The 16909-nt window shown below is 37.5% G+C and overlaps 1 protein-coding gene across 1 annotated transcript in view; it reads right to left on the bottom strand.

The window, feature by feature from the left end:
• Positions 1-2353: 2353 nt before the first annotated feature.
• Positions 2354-16909, bottom strand: part of FRMPD4 (FERM and PDZ domain containing 4) — a 120958-nt gene continuing 106402 nt past the window's right edge. The window contains exons 9-16 of the mRNA XM_026062920.1: positions 16241-16377; positions 14968-15094; positions 12512-12601; positions 11752-11934; positions 8245-8383; positions 6554-7615; positions 4965-6239; positions 2354-3690 (exon numbers count right to left, since the gene is read on the bottom strand). Of these exons, the coding sequence (XP_025918705.1) occupies positions 2354-3690; positions 4965-6239; positions 6554-7615; positions 8245-8383; positions 11752-11934; positions 12512-12601; positions 14968-15094; positions 16241-16377 (4350 nt within the window). The remainder of the gene's footprint in view (positions 3691-4964; positions 6240-6553; positions 7616-8244; positions 8384-11751; positions 11935-12511; positions 12602-14967; positions 15095-16240; positions 16378-16909) is intronic.

The raw sequence follows: 16909 nt of genomic DNA, 5'->3' as shown, positions 1-16909 counted from the left end.
GGATGATTTTTTTTATCATGAGGGTGATCAAATATTGGAACAGGTGTCCAGAGAGGTTGTGGAATCTCCATCCTTGAAGATGTTCAAGGCTCAGCTGGCCATGGCCCTAATCAACCTGACCTGATTAGACCTGCTTTGAGCAGGGGTTGGACTACATGGACTAAATGAGGGCCATTCCAACCTAAATTATTCTGTGATTCTATGAAAGTGAATTAAAAAGGAAAGAAAAAATCCTAGTTAAACTGAAAGAAAATATTGCCACAAAAAACCCTGACCACAATTGCCTTTAGGGAGCAAAACTAGCAGGAGATCTCTAATCAGAAAAGTTCTAAAACACTAGGGACAAGAAAAATCTAGCTAAATTTAAAATGAAACTAGATCGATTTATAAAATGGAGTATGATGCATTGTTGTGGAATGGCAAGAACTAGACTAGCAACCTAGAAAGTGCCACATCCCTATGATCTCTGTTGATGTTTAGTTGTGACACTTCCAAATCTGTTTTTGAAACTTAGTATTTCCAAATCCCTGATGAAATTTTTACAGAAACTCACAAAGAAATAAAGGAATATGTACCAATACATCAATTCATCGATTTTTTCCCAGCACGAAATACTCAGATACTACAGAAAGAATTTCAGTCATGCACACAGCAATGAACAGCACAGTGAGACCCACTCTCAGGCTGCCAGAACAAGGGCATTGAATATGAGCACTATTTGAGAGCAGGCTGTTGTCACCCACCACCAAAATAATTCAACCCGCAGCCTACCTCTGAGCTGCCCTCAGGAATGGGTCCACATGTTAAATGAACTGGTCTAGGAAACCAGAGTCTGCTCCTACAGACAACAAATTGAGCTTCTGATATTGAGTTTCTGGAGATGTTTCTCTGCAGTCAATGTGTTGGTTTCACAGTAAAGCACATCACTCTATGTAACAAAATATTTCCTTAGCAAAAACTTTAATTTTGTTGTTTTATTCTTTCTAGTTCAGCAGAGAAAGCTTCACACTTGCTTCAGCTGAGTGGATAAGTTTTCAAAACTGAGCTGTTATATTCTTTACATATGACATAATGAGAAACAGATGAAAATTACCTACATCAATTTGGAGAATGGTATTCAAGTGCGTCTGCACTTTTCAAAGGGCTGCTGTTCTTAAATGACTCAGAAGCTTAAAAGATGCCCTTGTTAAAGCCTATTTCCCAGGTGAAACTGAGAGCTTTTGCTTTGGCTGTCTCTCAAACACAAGGCCACAAAATGTTTTTCAGAAAGGTTCAGATGGGGTAGATTATTCACAAATTGCTTTGTTGTTACTCACAGAAGTATTGTCTCTGGCTGGAAACATTTCAGAGATATTTATGTATTCTGAAAACTTCATTTTATTTCTAACTTATTTACAGTTAAACATTCAGAATCGTAAAATAGGAAGTATAAAATATTTAACAAAATAGTTGCAGTTCATGTTGTTCAGATGCACCATAAATATATGATGAAACAGTAAACAGCATAGGAATTTCCTGATGGTCCTCTCTCTTGTTTAACAAGGAAAGGAGTTTGTAGACCTGCCCTATACATTCTGATCTGACCTGTATGCCATCGACCTTTCATTACAGAAAGAACATTGTCACTCTGGTTTTTATGTCCTCATTCTGTCTCCCAAAGATACCATTACTGTCTGAAATGCAACATTGTAACATTCAATACATCAGATACTCTCTGAAGTTGGTATTTTCAATACTTTTTTTTTTTTGTAGAGAACTTCCTAGAAAAGAAGAATCAGGTAATTCAGGCAATATGAACAAAAGAGTAATTTATTATATATATATTCTCTAGTAAGTTATAATAGTCTCTTGGATTTTAAATGTCTTTACTATTTTCAATGCTTAAAAATTATAATTTTAAAACATTAAATATTGTGTTATATACATTATGATTTCATTTCCTATTTCTAAACATGGAGCCTTCTCCAAGTGAAAACTTGGATGAAACTGAAAACAACTCCTTTGACATAACAGGCTTTAAAAGTTCACTTCATACAACCATAAATTTGACTATATGAAAAATAGCCAAACATTAATTTGCTCCTCTATGTTTTTTTTTGTTTGTTTGTTTCTCTGGTGTTGGGGAGAGGGTTTTTTTGGCTTTTGTTTTTGTATAAACAGAAGGACAGATCTGGTTGGTACTTTTGTCAGTGTTCAGTACTATAACTTTTTTTTTAATCTCATACCTGTTTTATATAAAATAACAAAATATACAGAGAAAGCTGAGTTTGTTACATTAGTTCATACACATACAGTAAATAAAAGTTTTTATGTATGGCTTTGCAAAGGTAGATTATGAAGTGACTTTTGTATTTTATTTGTTTAAAAGCATTTTAAGAGAATGTGTTAGTGTGCTTACAATAGCGGCCACGGTAGTTGAATGTCGAGCCAAGAGTTTAATGCTAGGATCACTGGAGGTTTTGCCTGACACTGCCTCTGCAGCTTTCAGAAGACAAATGTAGTTTATTACAACCTCGTCTATCTTAGCTATAATTTCCTGCTGCTGTGTTTCAGAGTTCATAACTTTAACTAAACGCATGCAGGCTTCTGTTAAGCAACAGAGTACTTGAAAGCTGGAAGTCATAGCTAAAAGCATTTCCTCAGGGCTTTTATCAGCCATGGCCATTTTCCTGCAGGCACTTCCCAACTGTCTCGATTCCATAGATAACAGTTGTTTGTACTTAGAAAGTTTAAGGTCATATGTTTCTGGATGTAAATCTTCTCTCTTGCCCATACTTGCTCGGACCAGTGAGAGTAGCTCATTGGCATCCTTTTGTGCTGCAATAAATCCATCAGGCATTGCATATGTCTTCTCTTTCATCACATTTATTCTTGTGATTCGTGCATCAAATGCCACATCGTTGAGATTCACATCAATTTGGCCACCTTGGACATYAGCACTGCTCTCACGTGCATCATCTTGCAGAGGCTCAGCAGCTTTAGGGGAATCAAAGACTTCCTGCTCACTTTCAGTGGAAAATGACTGCCTGACTGGTTCTGCGAGCTTACATGGGACCTGCGGTTTGAAGAGACATGAGAGCTGACTGCTGTCTCTGTCATCTTCATCATCGTTGTCATCGTTTCCTCTGCTTAGGAAACAGTAGCTGAAGGGGCCACGACACCTCCAGGTGCTAGTATCCAGCTTTCGCAATGGCAACGTCCGATACTGCTTGGAGTCCTTCTGACTGGCACCTGTGCTGGAACACCTCTTACTGTCCTTCCTATCAGTGCTGACGTACACACAACTCTGGGAATAACTTTTTGACAGCTTTTTGCCCAGGGGAAGTTCCACCCTTCTCTCTGATTTGGATTCCTCTCTTTGGGTGATGTCGAGACATTTTAAGCTGACTGCAGCTGCCTTCTTTTCAAACATCTCGATGCCTGCAGATCCTCCAATGCTGCTGCTGCTGTGCCTCAACACTTTCCTGTTGTGCGGCATCCTGAGGCTTCCTCCTATCATGTCATATGGCCGTAAACTAACTGTTGCCCCACAAGCCTGATTTACTTTGGGAATGTCACAAGAGTCTTGATTTTGACTTGGCACCTTTGATTCTGTTAGCATGGATGATAGCATGATGGAGTCAGCTAGAGGTTGTCTAGGAAAAGCTGTAGGAATGCCTCCTTGTCTTCCCTTTTCAGGTTCTGTGAAAGCTACACTAGGGGTAGTAGAAGAGCAGACAGAATAATTAAGCATTACCCTGATAATATTCAGAGACTGAACTTTTAAATATCTTTAATGGTCAGGCCAAATGGATTCATGGTATTTTCCAATGGTCTCCATTCCGCAAAATATTTCACAAAAAAATTCATTGCTACTTTCTTGTGTCTTTTGCATTTCACTAAGATGCCTTTTAAAATCAATCAACCAATTATAACTTATGAATAGTCAACTGTTCCTTCCCTTACAACACACTCATTTAAAAAGAAAGGAAGTAGAAAAACATCTACTAAACTTCCTAAATATCTCCCATTATATGGATTGGAGGTTTCCTACTATATAATTAGAGGAATATTTTCAGATTAAAAAGTCCTTACGTAACTATACCTGAGAACACATGGAAAACTGCACTCATGGTAATTTTTGTTCTGGTTATGTGTTTCTTTGGCAGAGAAAACACATTTCTCATTCTTGCTCCTACTCCATTCCACTTTTTGATTTTCATGCATTCATGCACTACTGGTACATGTGGGTTGCAACCCAGGAAAAAGGGAAATGTTTAAAACCCAACTGAAAGCATTCCCAATGCTCTCTCTGAAAAACTGTTCATTTTTTATAACATTAAGTTCATAAAATCTCTTAAAGCTGGAACTTAAAATGTGGTAATGGTTCTGGATGTAAATTATTCTTTAAGGAAACATCTACAATCAGATGCCAAAGTAAACACGTGCTTAACAAGATAGTGACATATTCTCATCTTTACAGTTAGTGATTTTTATTCACATTGGCATGTTTTTGGCAGTCTACTAAAATACCATATAATATACACAATAAATTAATCACAGGTTTTTCTCTCCCACATTGATATACCTTGTGAAGTCATCTTATAATCTGACAAGTACTCAGAAACTCAAACAAAACATACTAGATGAATTTTGGAGAAGCTTCCAAAGAATACTTTCTCCTATAGGCCTCTCCATCAATGTCCCCAAAATAGTAAATCTAAAATGTAGGGAAAATATGCTTAAAACTCATTTTTTAACAGTAATGAGAGATTTTAAAAAAATTAATCTTTGTAAGCAGCCCATCAGAACACCTCAATACCTTATAACTAAAATGAATAGATATGCTGAAAGCTTAATTTGACTGCCTGCTATAGTTTGCTGCTATATTTTTAGGTAAAGATAATGCAAATGTGATACTTAGTTCTCAATCTTAACACACAGCTTTAAAAGCAAACAAAACAAATCCTTTATTACTGCTGTACCTGTAGTTTCTTTTATCTTGGGGATCCGATGACATCCTTCTCTCAAAGTGCCAAAAAGTGGTTCAGCATTAATTGCTGAATGCACGACAGGCACTGTCATTCTGTGACACACAGCTTCAGGCTGCTGATGCAGGTCCTTGTATGTTGTTCCATGGTTTGGAAGAATGGCAGCTCTTTCATCTGCTGGAATATAGGCAATGCCCTTCACTAATGGGTCAGAGATAATGTGCTTAACATCAGAGGTACAAAGAGGAGATTCAACTGGGGTAGCGCACGTGCTACTGCCTGTGCTGCATCCTGCATCCACTGAAGAGCACTGAGAGCTTTGCAGTGAGAAATGGCCTTCACTTTGCAAAGACGACATGCGCTTAGCCAAATGGTATTCACAGAGTCTAGCTACACTCTGCTCAGCTTCTGGAAGCTTTGAAGGATGGTCATCTGCAGATAAATCAGTATCTTCCATGTCATTTAGGTCTTTGGCTGAAGAGACAGGAGTCATATCTGACATAAAGGTTTCACCTTGGCTAAGCCCTGAGGTATCATCCTGATCAACCTCAGGATCCACCACATCCTTACAGTCAGTTTCTGTTTTACCAAGGACAGGAACTCTTGGAAAAGTCTTCCCGTTCACTGTTTCTGGACTTGGCTTCTCTGCTGCCCCATCATCAGTAGCAGTGTACCATCTTTGGCGAAAGGCAGTTCTCTCCACATTAAAAGTGCTTATGCGCTGAGTGTCTCTTGCTGAAAGAGTTCCGAACTTAACTTTTAGGTCTTCATCAGTCTCTGCTTTTTTAGTTCCCTGTTGCTTTTTCATAGTAGCATTGCCATCAGAGGGTGCTTTTACTTCACTGTCAGTCATCTTGTTTTTCCTTTTACTAGTGCAAGAATATACCAAGGATCCCATATGCAATTTGCTAAAATAATCAGTGACGGATTTTGTTTCCATGGTCTCTGGCTCCATTTCCATGTTATCTGAATGAAGAATCTGCTTTGAAGGCACAACTTTTGATTGTAGTTCTGCAGCCTGACGACCAGCCAAAGGCTGTGAGGACTTCATGCCTGGGCCTCCAGCCTGACTCTTAGCAATGGGAAATTCAGTCTGCTCTTCCACAAGGGGTTGGTAGCCTTCACTTGTGGTCAAAAACATACGTGCAGTGTTTTCTGATTGTTTCTGTGCCGTGGCTAGTTCAGAACTTTCAGTCATTTCAGAGGAATTTGTTTCATTGCCAGAATCTGAAGATGACTCAGGGCTATATGCTCGCAAGATAGCTACACCTGCAAGCCACAAAAAATAAGAGTCAATTAATGACAGCAGCTGAAGCACCTAGATAAGTGACAAGCAAATGGGGTGTGTTAGATACAAAAATACGCTCTGTAAGAATACTCTGACTTTATTGCACAGTTCCCGGGACAGGTAACTTAATAACATAATGGTAGTTCCACTACATAATATGGAATATGATGTATGCAAAATGATGGCAAAAAAAAGGGAAACCAAAAAAACCACCTCAGGAAATGGACTATTTCCAAAGCTAAATGGATGAAATGGAATGATTTTCAATGAATAAATGTAACTATGGTGAAAGAACCTGAATTGTCATTCGTCTGCTGTTCCTCTGAAGCAGCCAAAGCTTCTAGTGCTTGAAGTGTAGAGACTACAGCATCATCTAGCCCCTTTTCACACTTCCCCTCCGTATTAGTAGGGACAGCATCGATAAGCGACACTGGAATGTCATCATTGCCTAGATTACTAGATTGCTCCTTGTCTTCTCTAGGCTGAGTTGCTTGATTCTGAGAGTCTTCCTCATCTGAACTGTCCCTGAAGCCAGGTGGAGGAGCAGCAATGGCCATATTTAAGGTATGCAATAAGAAATCATCTTCATTATCATCACCTTCTGGAGGTGGAAGTGAAGTCAAATCAATAATGTCATCACTAGACCCAGAAAGGCTGAGAAGATCTGGCCTATTGATTTCTCCTACCATAATGTCTTCTTCACAGCTTACTTCATCTTCGTCTTCGGCATCATCTGTGTTTTCTGCATAACAAATATCATGTAACAAAGGCTCTTCTATCCCTTCTGCAGCTCCAAATATTTTACTTTCATTTATAGTTGCGTAAACAGAATTTGCAGCAAACTGAATGCTTTCAGCATCTGGTGACAATTCCAGGCCTTTAATGTCATTGGCATTACTAATATAAATGGCTCTTTGTTTTTCTAGTACTTCTGGACTTTCATCCAAAAGCCTTTCATAGCCAAGAGTTTGGGGATTGATACCATCCAAGTTGTGATCTCCAAATATAAAGGAAACTTTTGCTCCCCTGGGGGAATCCTGTGCTTTCTTGCTAGATTCCAATCCTGAGAGTGACAGCAGTGAAGGCTGATTAAAATTTCTATTTTCTTCTGCTTCAGTGGAGTCACTTTGCTTGGCCAAATGCTGATCAAATCCACCTGAATTATAGGTGTTTTCTATGTATAGATGTCTATGTTCTTTTTGACATAACAGACTTTCAGAAACATCTATAGTCTTCTGTTTCGGATCACCAAAGGATATTTGAGTCTCTTGATCTCCTTCAGCCAGAAATGTGGTAGTTTTTGGTACACAGTTCCACTCAGAAGCAAGGAGATTATGCTTCCCTCTATTTTCAGTTCCTATAATGTGGTGAAATAAAAGCAACATTGTGAAATCACAGAGCAAATGCATGCAATTTTTTAAAACAACAACTTGTTAACAGTGAGCAGTAAGCATTTTAAATAAAACAGCTAGGCCATCAAACACTTCAAAAACACTTTCAAAATCACCTCTACTCTAAGTTAAATAGCTGTTGGTTTAATGACCTCAAGTTTAACTGGTACTTTTATAGTGCAGCACAAAACTAAACTACAGCTAGGTACAAATGATATTCCAGAAAGAGTAACACAAAACCAAATCTCCAACCAGTGCCCCCAACACGATATGTATTCTTACAAAAGATATATGCATATAAGTAATAACACTCATAGATAAATAAATTAGCATGCATTTGTTGCACTATGTTATGAAAAAAATTCATGACCTGTTTTACTTGACAATTAAGATGCTATCTAAACCTGAATACTAGAACATCACAAAGCTGAAATGGTATACTGTAGTGTTGGGTCTGAGCCAGCAATCAAATCTCATTTGGCATAGTCTTGTATTTATGTGCAGTTCCACCGGTTTCAGCTGGATACTGTCTGTGGCAGAAGCAGACTTCTGCTTTATACATGTGACCATCATTAACATACTGTCCAATGAATACCTGTTTCTCGGCTCCCTGTATTTTTCTTGTTGGCCATGTTAAATATTGAGCGCCTTGAGTCAACTAGCAGTCTATAGTATCCAGCTGCTAGGCAAGCAAGGTTCATTGCGTCTGATGACTCCATCAGTAGAATAATAGGCTAAGAAGAACAAAATTGAGTCTTGGTTAAGGCTGTTCTTTCTCAATAAGTTTACCTGCTGAAAATACTACTACATGGAAGCAAAAGGAATTACATCACAAATGCCACACTGAAAAATATACAAGTGAACTTATTTTCCTCACTTCCAATATGAAACAATATCAAACATTTAGAAAAGACTGGAGCTGTAGTAAGGTAGACACCCAGCCAGACATTTTAACAGCTGATCTTGCTCCGTTTCTGAATGAAGCTAACCATTTTAAGACTCTTGCTCCATCTTTTTCTTGCACCGACACATTTCTCTCACCAAAGCACGGTTTGTTGCTATTCTCAAACTGCCAGACCTAAGAACCTGGTACATCAGGAGTTGGAATATTGCAGTAGTATGGGAATCACTGCAGCTTGCCAGAAAATCAGGTGCCATAAGCACATTTAAAGAAACAAAACAGGCAAAGCAGTCAGAGAGATGGGGAAAGTGAAGGTTGAAAAGATATGGCAGTGAGGTTAAAGCTATCATTACAAGACAGGAGCAGYGAATATTCAAAATGAGAATTTAAGAGTGTTTGTGGCCTGTCATTATTAAAAAGACAAGTGATGAAAAAATAAGCAGACAAATAAACAAAGACAAAGAGAACACAGACAAAAAGAGCTTCAGAAGGGAGATCAGCAAACTCACAGCATCAACAGGGAAGGATCCATAAAAGATAGACACTGGCCTGGGTTAAAAAAAAAAATAGTCGAACCTACGCAGAAAAGTGAGAGACCATAGAGCTTTGAAAGATTATAGCTGCCAGACTAGACAACATCGACCGTGAGGATCCATGTGAGACGTACTTTCTTTAATCTCCTTTTCTTTTGCCACAATATATAAATTTCTTTGCCTAAACCTTTTTTTATGTCTCTGTAGCTTTAAATACCAAAAGCTGCTATTCTCAAACACATCTTAAGATGACTAGCCTCTAGAATTCCTTAATAAGTAATAAAAATTGCAAATTCCTTACCATGATACATAGATAGACACCACAGACAACCTATTTTATTGCTCACACAAGTTATGGTGACTCATGGCCATGTGGACATCAGCTACAAGTTATCCTAGTTTAACATAAAGACCACTCTCATAAGCCAGATGCAGGGTACCTGCATAATTTCTTCCAGAGGGAGTATAACATGGAACAGGGATGGCTCTCCATCTTATTCAGCTTCTTACTAGTGAAAAGGCAACTGATGCCGATGGTGGTTGTGGTCAAAGAATAATTTAAGATCGCAGTTTACTACCAAACCCACAACAGGTCTGGTCATGTTTCAATTGCCTGTGCTACAGGATCTTAGGCAAAATACCCTGAATGTTTTAAGAGCAGTTTTCAACAACATGGGAAAATTCTATGCATTATTCTTTCTTTAAAGTACTTTGTGCCAGCACAATTTGATGTTCTATTTAATACATGCTTCTTTCAAACCATTCAACTATAGATATAAAAATTAACATAAATTATTAAAACTATAATGGGCTAATTGATCTTTGTTCTTTCAAGTAACTACTACGAACTAACATTTGAAATGTTATGTTGATCTCAAATTTTATGCAAAGATTAATAGAAATGGATGATCTCCACAGAAATCTTAGATTGCTCAAAACAGTGCTGTGAAGTACTGCTCATCTGCTGAACAGTCCTGTGACAGATAAACCTTTATTGTCTGCTTCTCCAAAGTGACGTATGCTTGAGAAGGCATTGAAAAGAATAAAAAATAAAAGAGAAAAACAGTTTACGTTTCTGAAGACCTTCAATTTCAAGGATTTTAAAATGCTTCAAAGTTGACTAAACGTACCTCACAGTACTTAGTGACTTCTTATTCCCATTTATTCATTAAGAAACAGACATGTATTGACATATTCAGAATCTGGATATGTAAACCTGGTACCTTACAGTAATCCAAGATGTAAAAGTATCATCTCTTTGAGAATAACTACCTGTGTGTGCCCACATTTTCTCCACAGAAAACAGTGACATTCCCTACTTGTTCCCCCCATAGATAGAATTTTTTATCGAATTCCATCCACATCCTCCTATCCCTGCAATTTTAACATTAGGCCAGTTTCTCTGGGTTTAAGATTGTATGTGTTGAAAGGTAAGGAGACAGGAATATATGTGGTCTGCAATAAGATAGTAATAATGTTATAAAATAAGATAATATCATGGTAATATAAAATAGAGTGGCACACAATATTGCCTTCAACACACAAGCAGATGGAAAGTATTTAATTTCTATATTACTTTCTCCATCAGAAAAAAGGGGATAAAATTCAGTTTTCTCTCAAGAGGGCTATGAGCTTAGCACCGTAATAGGTCTACGGTTGCTTGAGATCCTCAGATGTTGTTGTTGTTAAGGAAGGTGACAGAGATGCAGTATTCACCAGCTTGTAAATTTTTCTTAAATTGCTGTCAAAGAGCATCTAGGTTAATTTACAGAGATGTTTTTCATTAACTTAAACACAGGCAAACAGTTCTAGGTCAATAAAGCTAAAGCAATGAAAGCAAAAGCTTAGTAAATATTCCTTGTGTATGTTTTATATGTATTTGGGTAAGCAAATAGAACAGTTAGGCTGTATTTATTTTAGCAGTTTCAAGTATAATGAGACATCTTCCTTCAATCTCTAATTATCAGGATTAATTCTCTAGATAGTCTATGAGACCTTTCACTTTAGGCTACAGGACCTAACAGGAAGTACACCAAGAAGAACCAGGGCAATGTAATAAACAAAATTTCACTCACTGCCACAAGATACCACAGAGGCAAAGAGGTAGGATTCAAGAGAAATTAAATGCTTATAGGCAGAAGGAGAACATCCATGAATACATTATGTAGGGTAGAGAACTTAATTGGAATTACAGGGACTAAGAAAAAAATTTGCCTCCTTACAGGTTATTTCTTTGGTAACCACTATGTGGTTGCTTGCAGTGTTACCGGTCTGATGTAGCTGGCATTCTCTAACAGCAATAATATAGTCTATTATACAGCTCAAAGAGCTTCAAAAGGAGGTCAGTCTCATCATCACCTCTTACCACCATGGACATCAAGGAACACAACAGCAAAGCTAGTTGCCCTAGATCAGCCAACAGAAAAACCAGAAACAGAATACAAGTCCTGTACAGCACCAGTCTTTTACACCATAGGCCTCACAAATGCCTAAGGAATACTCTGTATGCACTCTGACCAAAAAAGGGCTAAAAATGCACCTCTAGAATATCACTGGCATGAAAATCTTCAGAACAGTTAGTATAGCTTGATCAAATACTTAAATAAAAATGACAAAAATGTTACTTTGTCTTTGACATTACATAAGTATAAATCAACACCAAACTTACTTTTACATCTAAGACATGCAGCTCAACTCTAACACTGCTTTCATCTTCTGTAAACATCTCAATCCTGTTCACGTGACTGAAGTCTGCTAAGAGAGCCACCAGGTTTGTTTTGGTGTTTATCACATGGCTGATTCCGTATCGTGGCCCTACTAACAAAGTCACTTCTGAACGCTTTTCTCCCTGCTTTAGCATAAAAAGAAAAAACAAAAGTAAAAACATGCTAGGCACTGCGTAGGAACAACAATTACCACTGCCTTCCTTCATTTTCATGAGGCTTCATTTGCATGGTATTTCTACACTAAAGATTATTACATGTTTTCTAAGAAGATCAAATATACAAGAGTGTACATAATTAAATTCAGAAAATAAAGGAATCTGCTCTTGGATATTGGCAGTACTGTAGTTTTTAGATGGATGAATGGACGGACGCATAAAGGCTGCTTCTGTTAAAAGAAAATCTTTGTCTTCAGGAGTTTCCCAGATTAATAATTTTAGTATTTTATAGTTAATTGGAGGGCAGTATTTGCTGAATAGATGCTACTTATCTCCACATCCCCAGTCAAAATACAAATCGTACCAGGAGTCTTATTTTCAAGATGAAAAGAAAAAGGAAGTGATTTAGTTCAGTTTAGCAACTATTTTTTCAGTGTATGAATAGAACTTAAGCTTCTAAAGAAAATGTCATGGTCCAGCTTTTGCAGAAAGGCATTTAGAGAAAATAATCAAGAGAACAGAGAAAATATTTCAAGAGAAATATTACCACTAATGTTGCCTTGAAAACACGTCCTCCATATAATCGTAGATCACTGAGGAACTTGAGATAATGCACCTTGGCTTGCAGAGCGGAGAGCTGAGGAAAGAGAACCAGGGGTAAGATGTAGTGGGGGAAACCAACACATTACTGAATTCATAAGGAAAACATATTTATGTAGTGTAAGGTGAATGGACTGCAATAAGAGCTCTTCAGAGTCTGAAACTAAATCATTAGAAGCTTGAGTTCCAGATAGGAGAGACAGTTTCATCCTTAAAACTAAGATCTTATTTGTTTAGTTAAAACACACTCAGGACTTCAGTATGGGCTGAGACAAGGCCTGCAAGAACATCATAACTGCTCCAATGAATGGAAAATGTTAAACTACTCAGATTAAACATCTGTTCATTGAGGGATTTAAAGAGTAGACAGCAGCTTTCCATTCATAATTACTACCATTTCTTTAACATTTTATGTACCAATACAGAAAAAGGGAACAAAGAATTTGCATTTGCCAGCAGTGTGTATTTCATCTTGCTAGGTACTTGTGGCATATGGTGTATTATTCCACCTCATTACTGCATTTTTCATTTCTCAAAATAAAGCTCTTCCACTATACTTAAGAGGGAATAAATCTGAAAGCCAAATACAGTATACGAATACAGATAATCATATCATGCAATACATGCCATAACTTATTTCCTTTTTCTCCTCCTAGTTTAAATCACCTACTTAAAAAGCAAGAACTGCAAAATATTTTATCAGACTGAATGGAAACAAACAAACAGTTCATTTCAGCCAAACAATTTGGATGCAAAACTTTTATGTTGCTGGGCTAAACCTTTAAATGTTGATTTCTAAATGATTTGATAAATCAAGCTCATCTCATCTGCTATTCTCTCTTCAGCCACTAGACTTCCAATCCAAGAATGTATTTGGCCTTGAACAGCATTTTAATAGCCCCTAAATTTAGGTTCTTCTAGACTCCAAGGAAGAAATGAATCCAAAGGAGAGAGCCTACGGAGAATGCCTTGCCTAGACCTTCGATAGGTGTTCAGCTGGTGCAGAAATACATAGAGGTTGTAAAAAAGGGAGAATCCTAAGAATGACAGGTTTCTCCTTCTTGTGGAGGAAAACAAGACTCTAGAAGGAAACTGGTTCCCAGATTAATACCTACAGGTGAACTAAAAGGTAACGATGAGACCAGATGCTTTGTTTCTGAGGCCTACCTGCTAACAAGGCAGGAAAGCACACGATGTATTTCAAAAGCTCAAATCAAAAAGAAGAAAACAAAAATAACAAAGTGTGCTGCAGGAAGGGACTGTTGCAATGTCTGTTCTAACCAAGAATCAATATTGTAGGCCACTGGCATCCGTTGAGAATTCTGCAGCAGTGATGGTTTCCAAAGTAAAACCAAACTTACAGTGCCAGGATAAACAATAAGTAATTGACATTACTTAGCTTTAGCTTCAGCAGTACAAGAGACAAGTGTCGTTTGGGTCAAAAAGGTGGCATTCCTTCCCTAAACACACAGATCTATGCTCCCAGGTGGAGGCAACTGGAAACTCACCAACTCCAAGCAGGTTTTCTGCTGATCACAGTGAACCTTAGATCGGGCACTACGTATTTTGGGTGTTTGCCATTCAGAAAGAAAGTGGCATGGAGCAGGATTCAGCTCATTTTATGTCTCAACTAGTCACTCTAGATTCTTTTTATAGCCAAAGGAGAGAAATAGGCATTTCTAGGACACAAGTCATCTGACCTATTTTTGGTGACTAATGTGGGATGGGATGAATTGCTCCCTCGAAGTGCCTGTTTCTCTCCACGGACTGCAAAGAGAGTCTCGGTGGTTTGCATAAAGGAATTTCAATATGGTGTCTAAAACAAGCCTCAGCTGTACGCATGTAACCAAGGCATTTCTCAGAGATGCTGTCTTCTACATTTTCTTCCATCTGTGAAAGCTCAGTGCTAAGAAAAGCATTTTACAACAACAAGGAAGGTCAATTACTGTAATGAACATCATCTATCCAGTTAGATCTGGGCCAGCACAAGGTGTCTATCTACAACATAACTGAAAACAATCCTGAAAAACAGCATTCATGTTAGGCTCATAAGTCAGTGTGGCTCAGATCAGAGCATCAGAGAGAGAACGATAACTTTCCTAACAAGTCTCCCATTAATAGGAAGCATGAAATGAATTTAAAAAATATAATCTTTATCATACGTGGAGTGCTAATAACCAGTTTTCTGTCATTCTCTAGATAAGATGGTTTAGCTGGGGTATAATTAATTATTTTAATTGTTCTTGGCTACGTCGTAATGAGCACCAAAAGTTAAGTTGTCTACATTCTCCAAAAACATAATGGCTAGGTGTTTTTCCAAAGGACTAATTTTAAATGTTTCCCATGCATACCACCCTCTCTGGTCTTTAAAACATATTTTCCATTAAGATGTAAATGTAATACCTTTTTACCCGGAGGAACTAGGTTTTGATTTGCTTTGACAAGGTGTGAAAGTGCTTTCTTTATGTTCTTTTCTTTCATGCTTTGCAGCACAGCAGATGGAAGAAAAGTCTCTAATCCCCATTCTTTTCTGCAATAAAAGGCATATATTTAATTTCACATTCCTGTGATGATTATTTATCTAAAGATTATGGTGGCCGTGATGCCAAGTGAATGAACTTCTGAAAGCACAGGGAGAGTTGAAGAAGTCCAGGGTGTTGCAATAATGCAATATTTTCCATATTCAAACTATACATTAGTTATGAAGAAGATGCTTTAAAATGTGTATATATTATCTCTCTTCTCTCCCAATCCTATCACTCGGAAAAGAAGCTTAAAGTTTGCCTGTTTAAAATCTAGGCTTTATTGTTAAGCACCACTTAATCATTACATACGCAAGTACCATTATAAAATTAAAATTGCAGAAGATCTAACAACATAATGCCAGACTTCATTTAATTTTCTAGTTTCTTAGAGCAAGCCAAACATGGTCTTTGTCACTTGCATTTCTTTTTGCTCCTCAAAAAAAAACCAGTCCCCACCTTTTAATCCAAATTGGTTCTGCTTTAAGAACCCCTTTTGATAGAAGAATGACTCTTCACTAATAAGTAATTATTTCTGCTGATTCATTAGTAGGAAACAATATAACATGATACTCAGTAAGGTGGATGAACTACAAGGCTGAGTGTTTAAAGTTATTATTTCCATTCTGCAATTGAATTAAGCACTAAGTAACAATGAAAAGGTATTTTTTTTAATCCAAGCAGATATACACATATGTTTGCCCTTTAGGATCTTCTAGCAAATTATAAGGAAAACATAAAACAGTTGATTACCGGATATTTCTGTATCTAAGAAATCCTCTTTGATAAAGACGGAATCTAAGAACCTGAGGTCTTCTAAACCAAGAAATCATCTGAATCATACTATAACCATCTCTGTACTAAAACCTTACAATTCAGACCATTTAAACTTAGATATGACTATTAAATTCTTGACAGCAAGTGGGTTAAACTTATTTACACTTACAGGCTATTTCACATGCCTAAACAGATGGCCAAAGGTAGACATATAGTACATACTTACAGCTCTTAACACACCTGAATCACTTCCAGTGACAAAGAAGGAACCTAAAGCTGGTGCATACATGTAGATATATTAAGGAACCAACCTTAGAGAATCTATAAGTTACTCCTAATGCTTCACTTCTAAAGAACATACTTTATTCTCAACTTACTCTATATATTTGAGGGAGATTTTCTGAGTTTGCTTGGTGGTCACAGTTGCAATATACATTTGTAATGCAGCCAGCCTCAGGGCAATGTCGTATTTCAGTTCTGGTCCAAATCTTTCCTGAACCACATCGTTACAGCTCTGCCAAAGAACCAGTAGAGGGAGCATCAAGTTCAAAAATCTTGCACTAAAAGTATATTATAATCCATTTTTTAAAGGAACATGAAGAGTAAACCCAAACCCTAAATAGCAGGACCATGCTGAAGTTAAGACTGCAGCTCTTAGAGATGTCAGATGCTCACAGGAGATGGATATGTCTAAGGAACACAAGAACTTCTGCTAAAGGGCAGAAGGCACGAACATTTTGATCTAAGTTCTCTCTCTCTTCATCCTTCCTGAGGAGAATAGTAATCCTCTTTCACAGTGACTGTTGGGAGGGTGTTAGGGTATCTGGATTCAGGATAGCAGGATTCTGCCTGCTCAAACACCCAAGAAAAGGAGAATTACATTGCTCGTACACCAGCTTTCTCATCCATTTTACTGGAAGTTACTTCTCAGACATCATTTCTGCCTGATATTATAGTAGCAGAAATAAGTATTAGTAATTATTTTGGCTTTACTATCTTTGAAAGCCAAATATATTTTGGAGGGATATCAAAGCATTGCTATGGAA

Source organism: Apteryx rowi, unplaced genomic scaffold (assembly GCF_003343035.1).
Source record: "Apteryx rowi isolate R43461 unplaced genomic scaffold, aptRow1 scaffold_196, whole genome shotgun sequence".
NCBI classification, from domain to species: domain Eukaryota; kingdom Metazoa; phylum Chordata; class Aves; order Apterygiformes; family Apterygidae; genus Apteryx; species Apteryx rowi.
The sequence above is the reverse complement of the archived record's forward strand: the minus strand, read 5'-3'. Positions and strand labels throughout refer to the sequence as shown.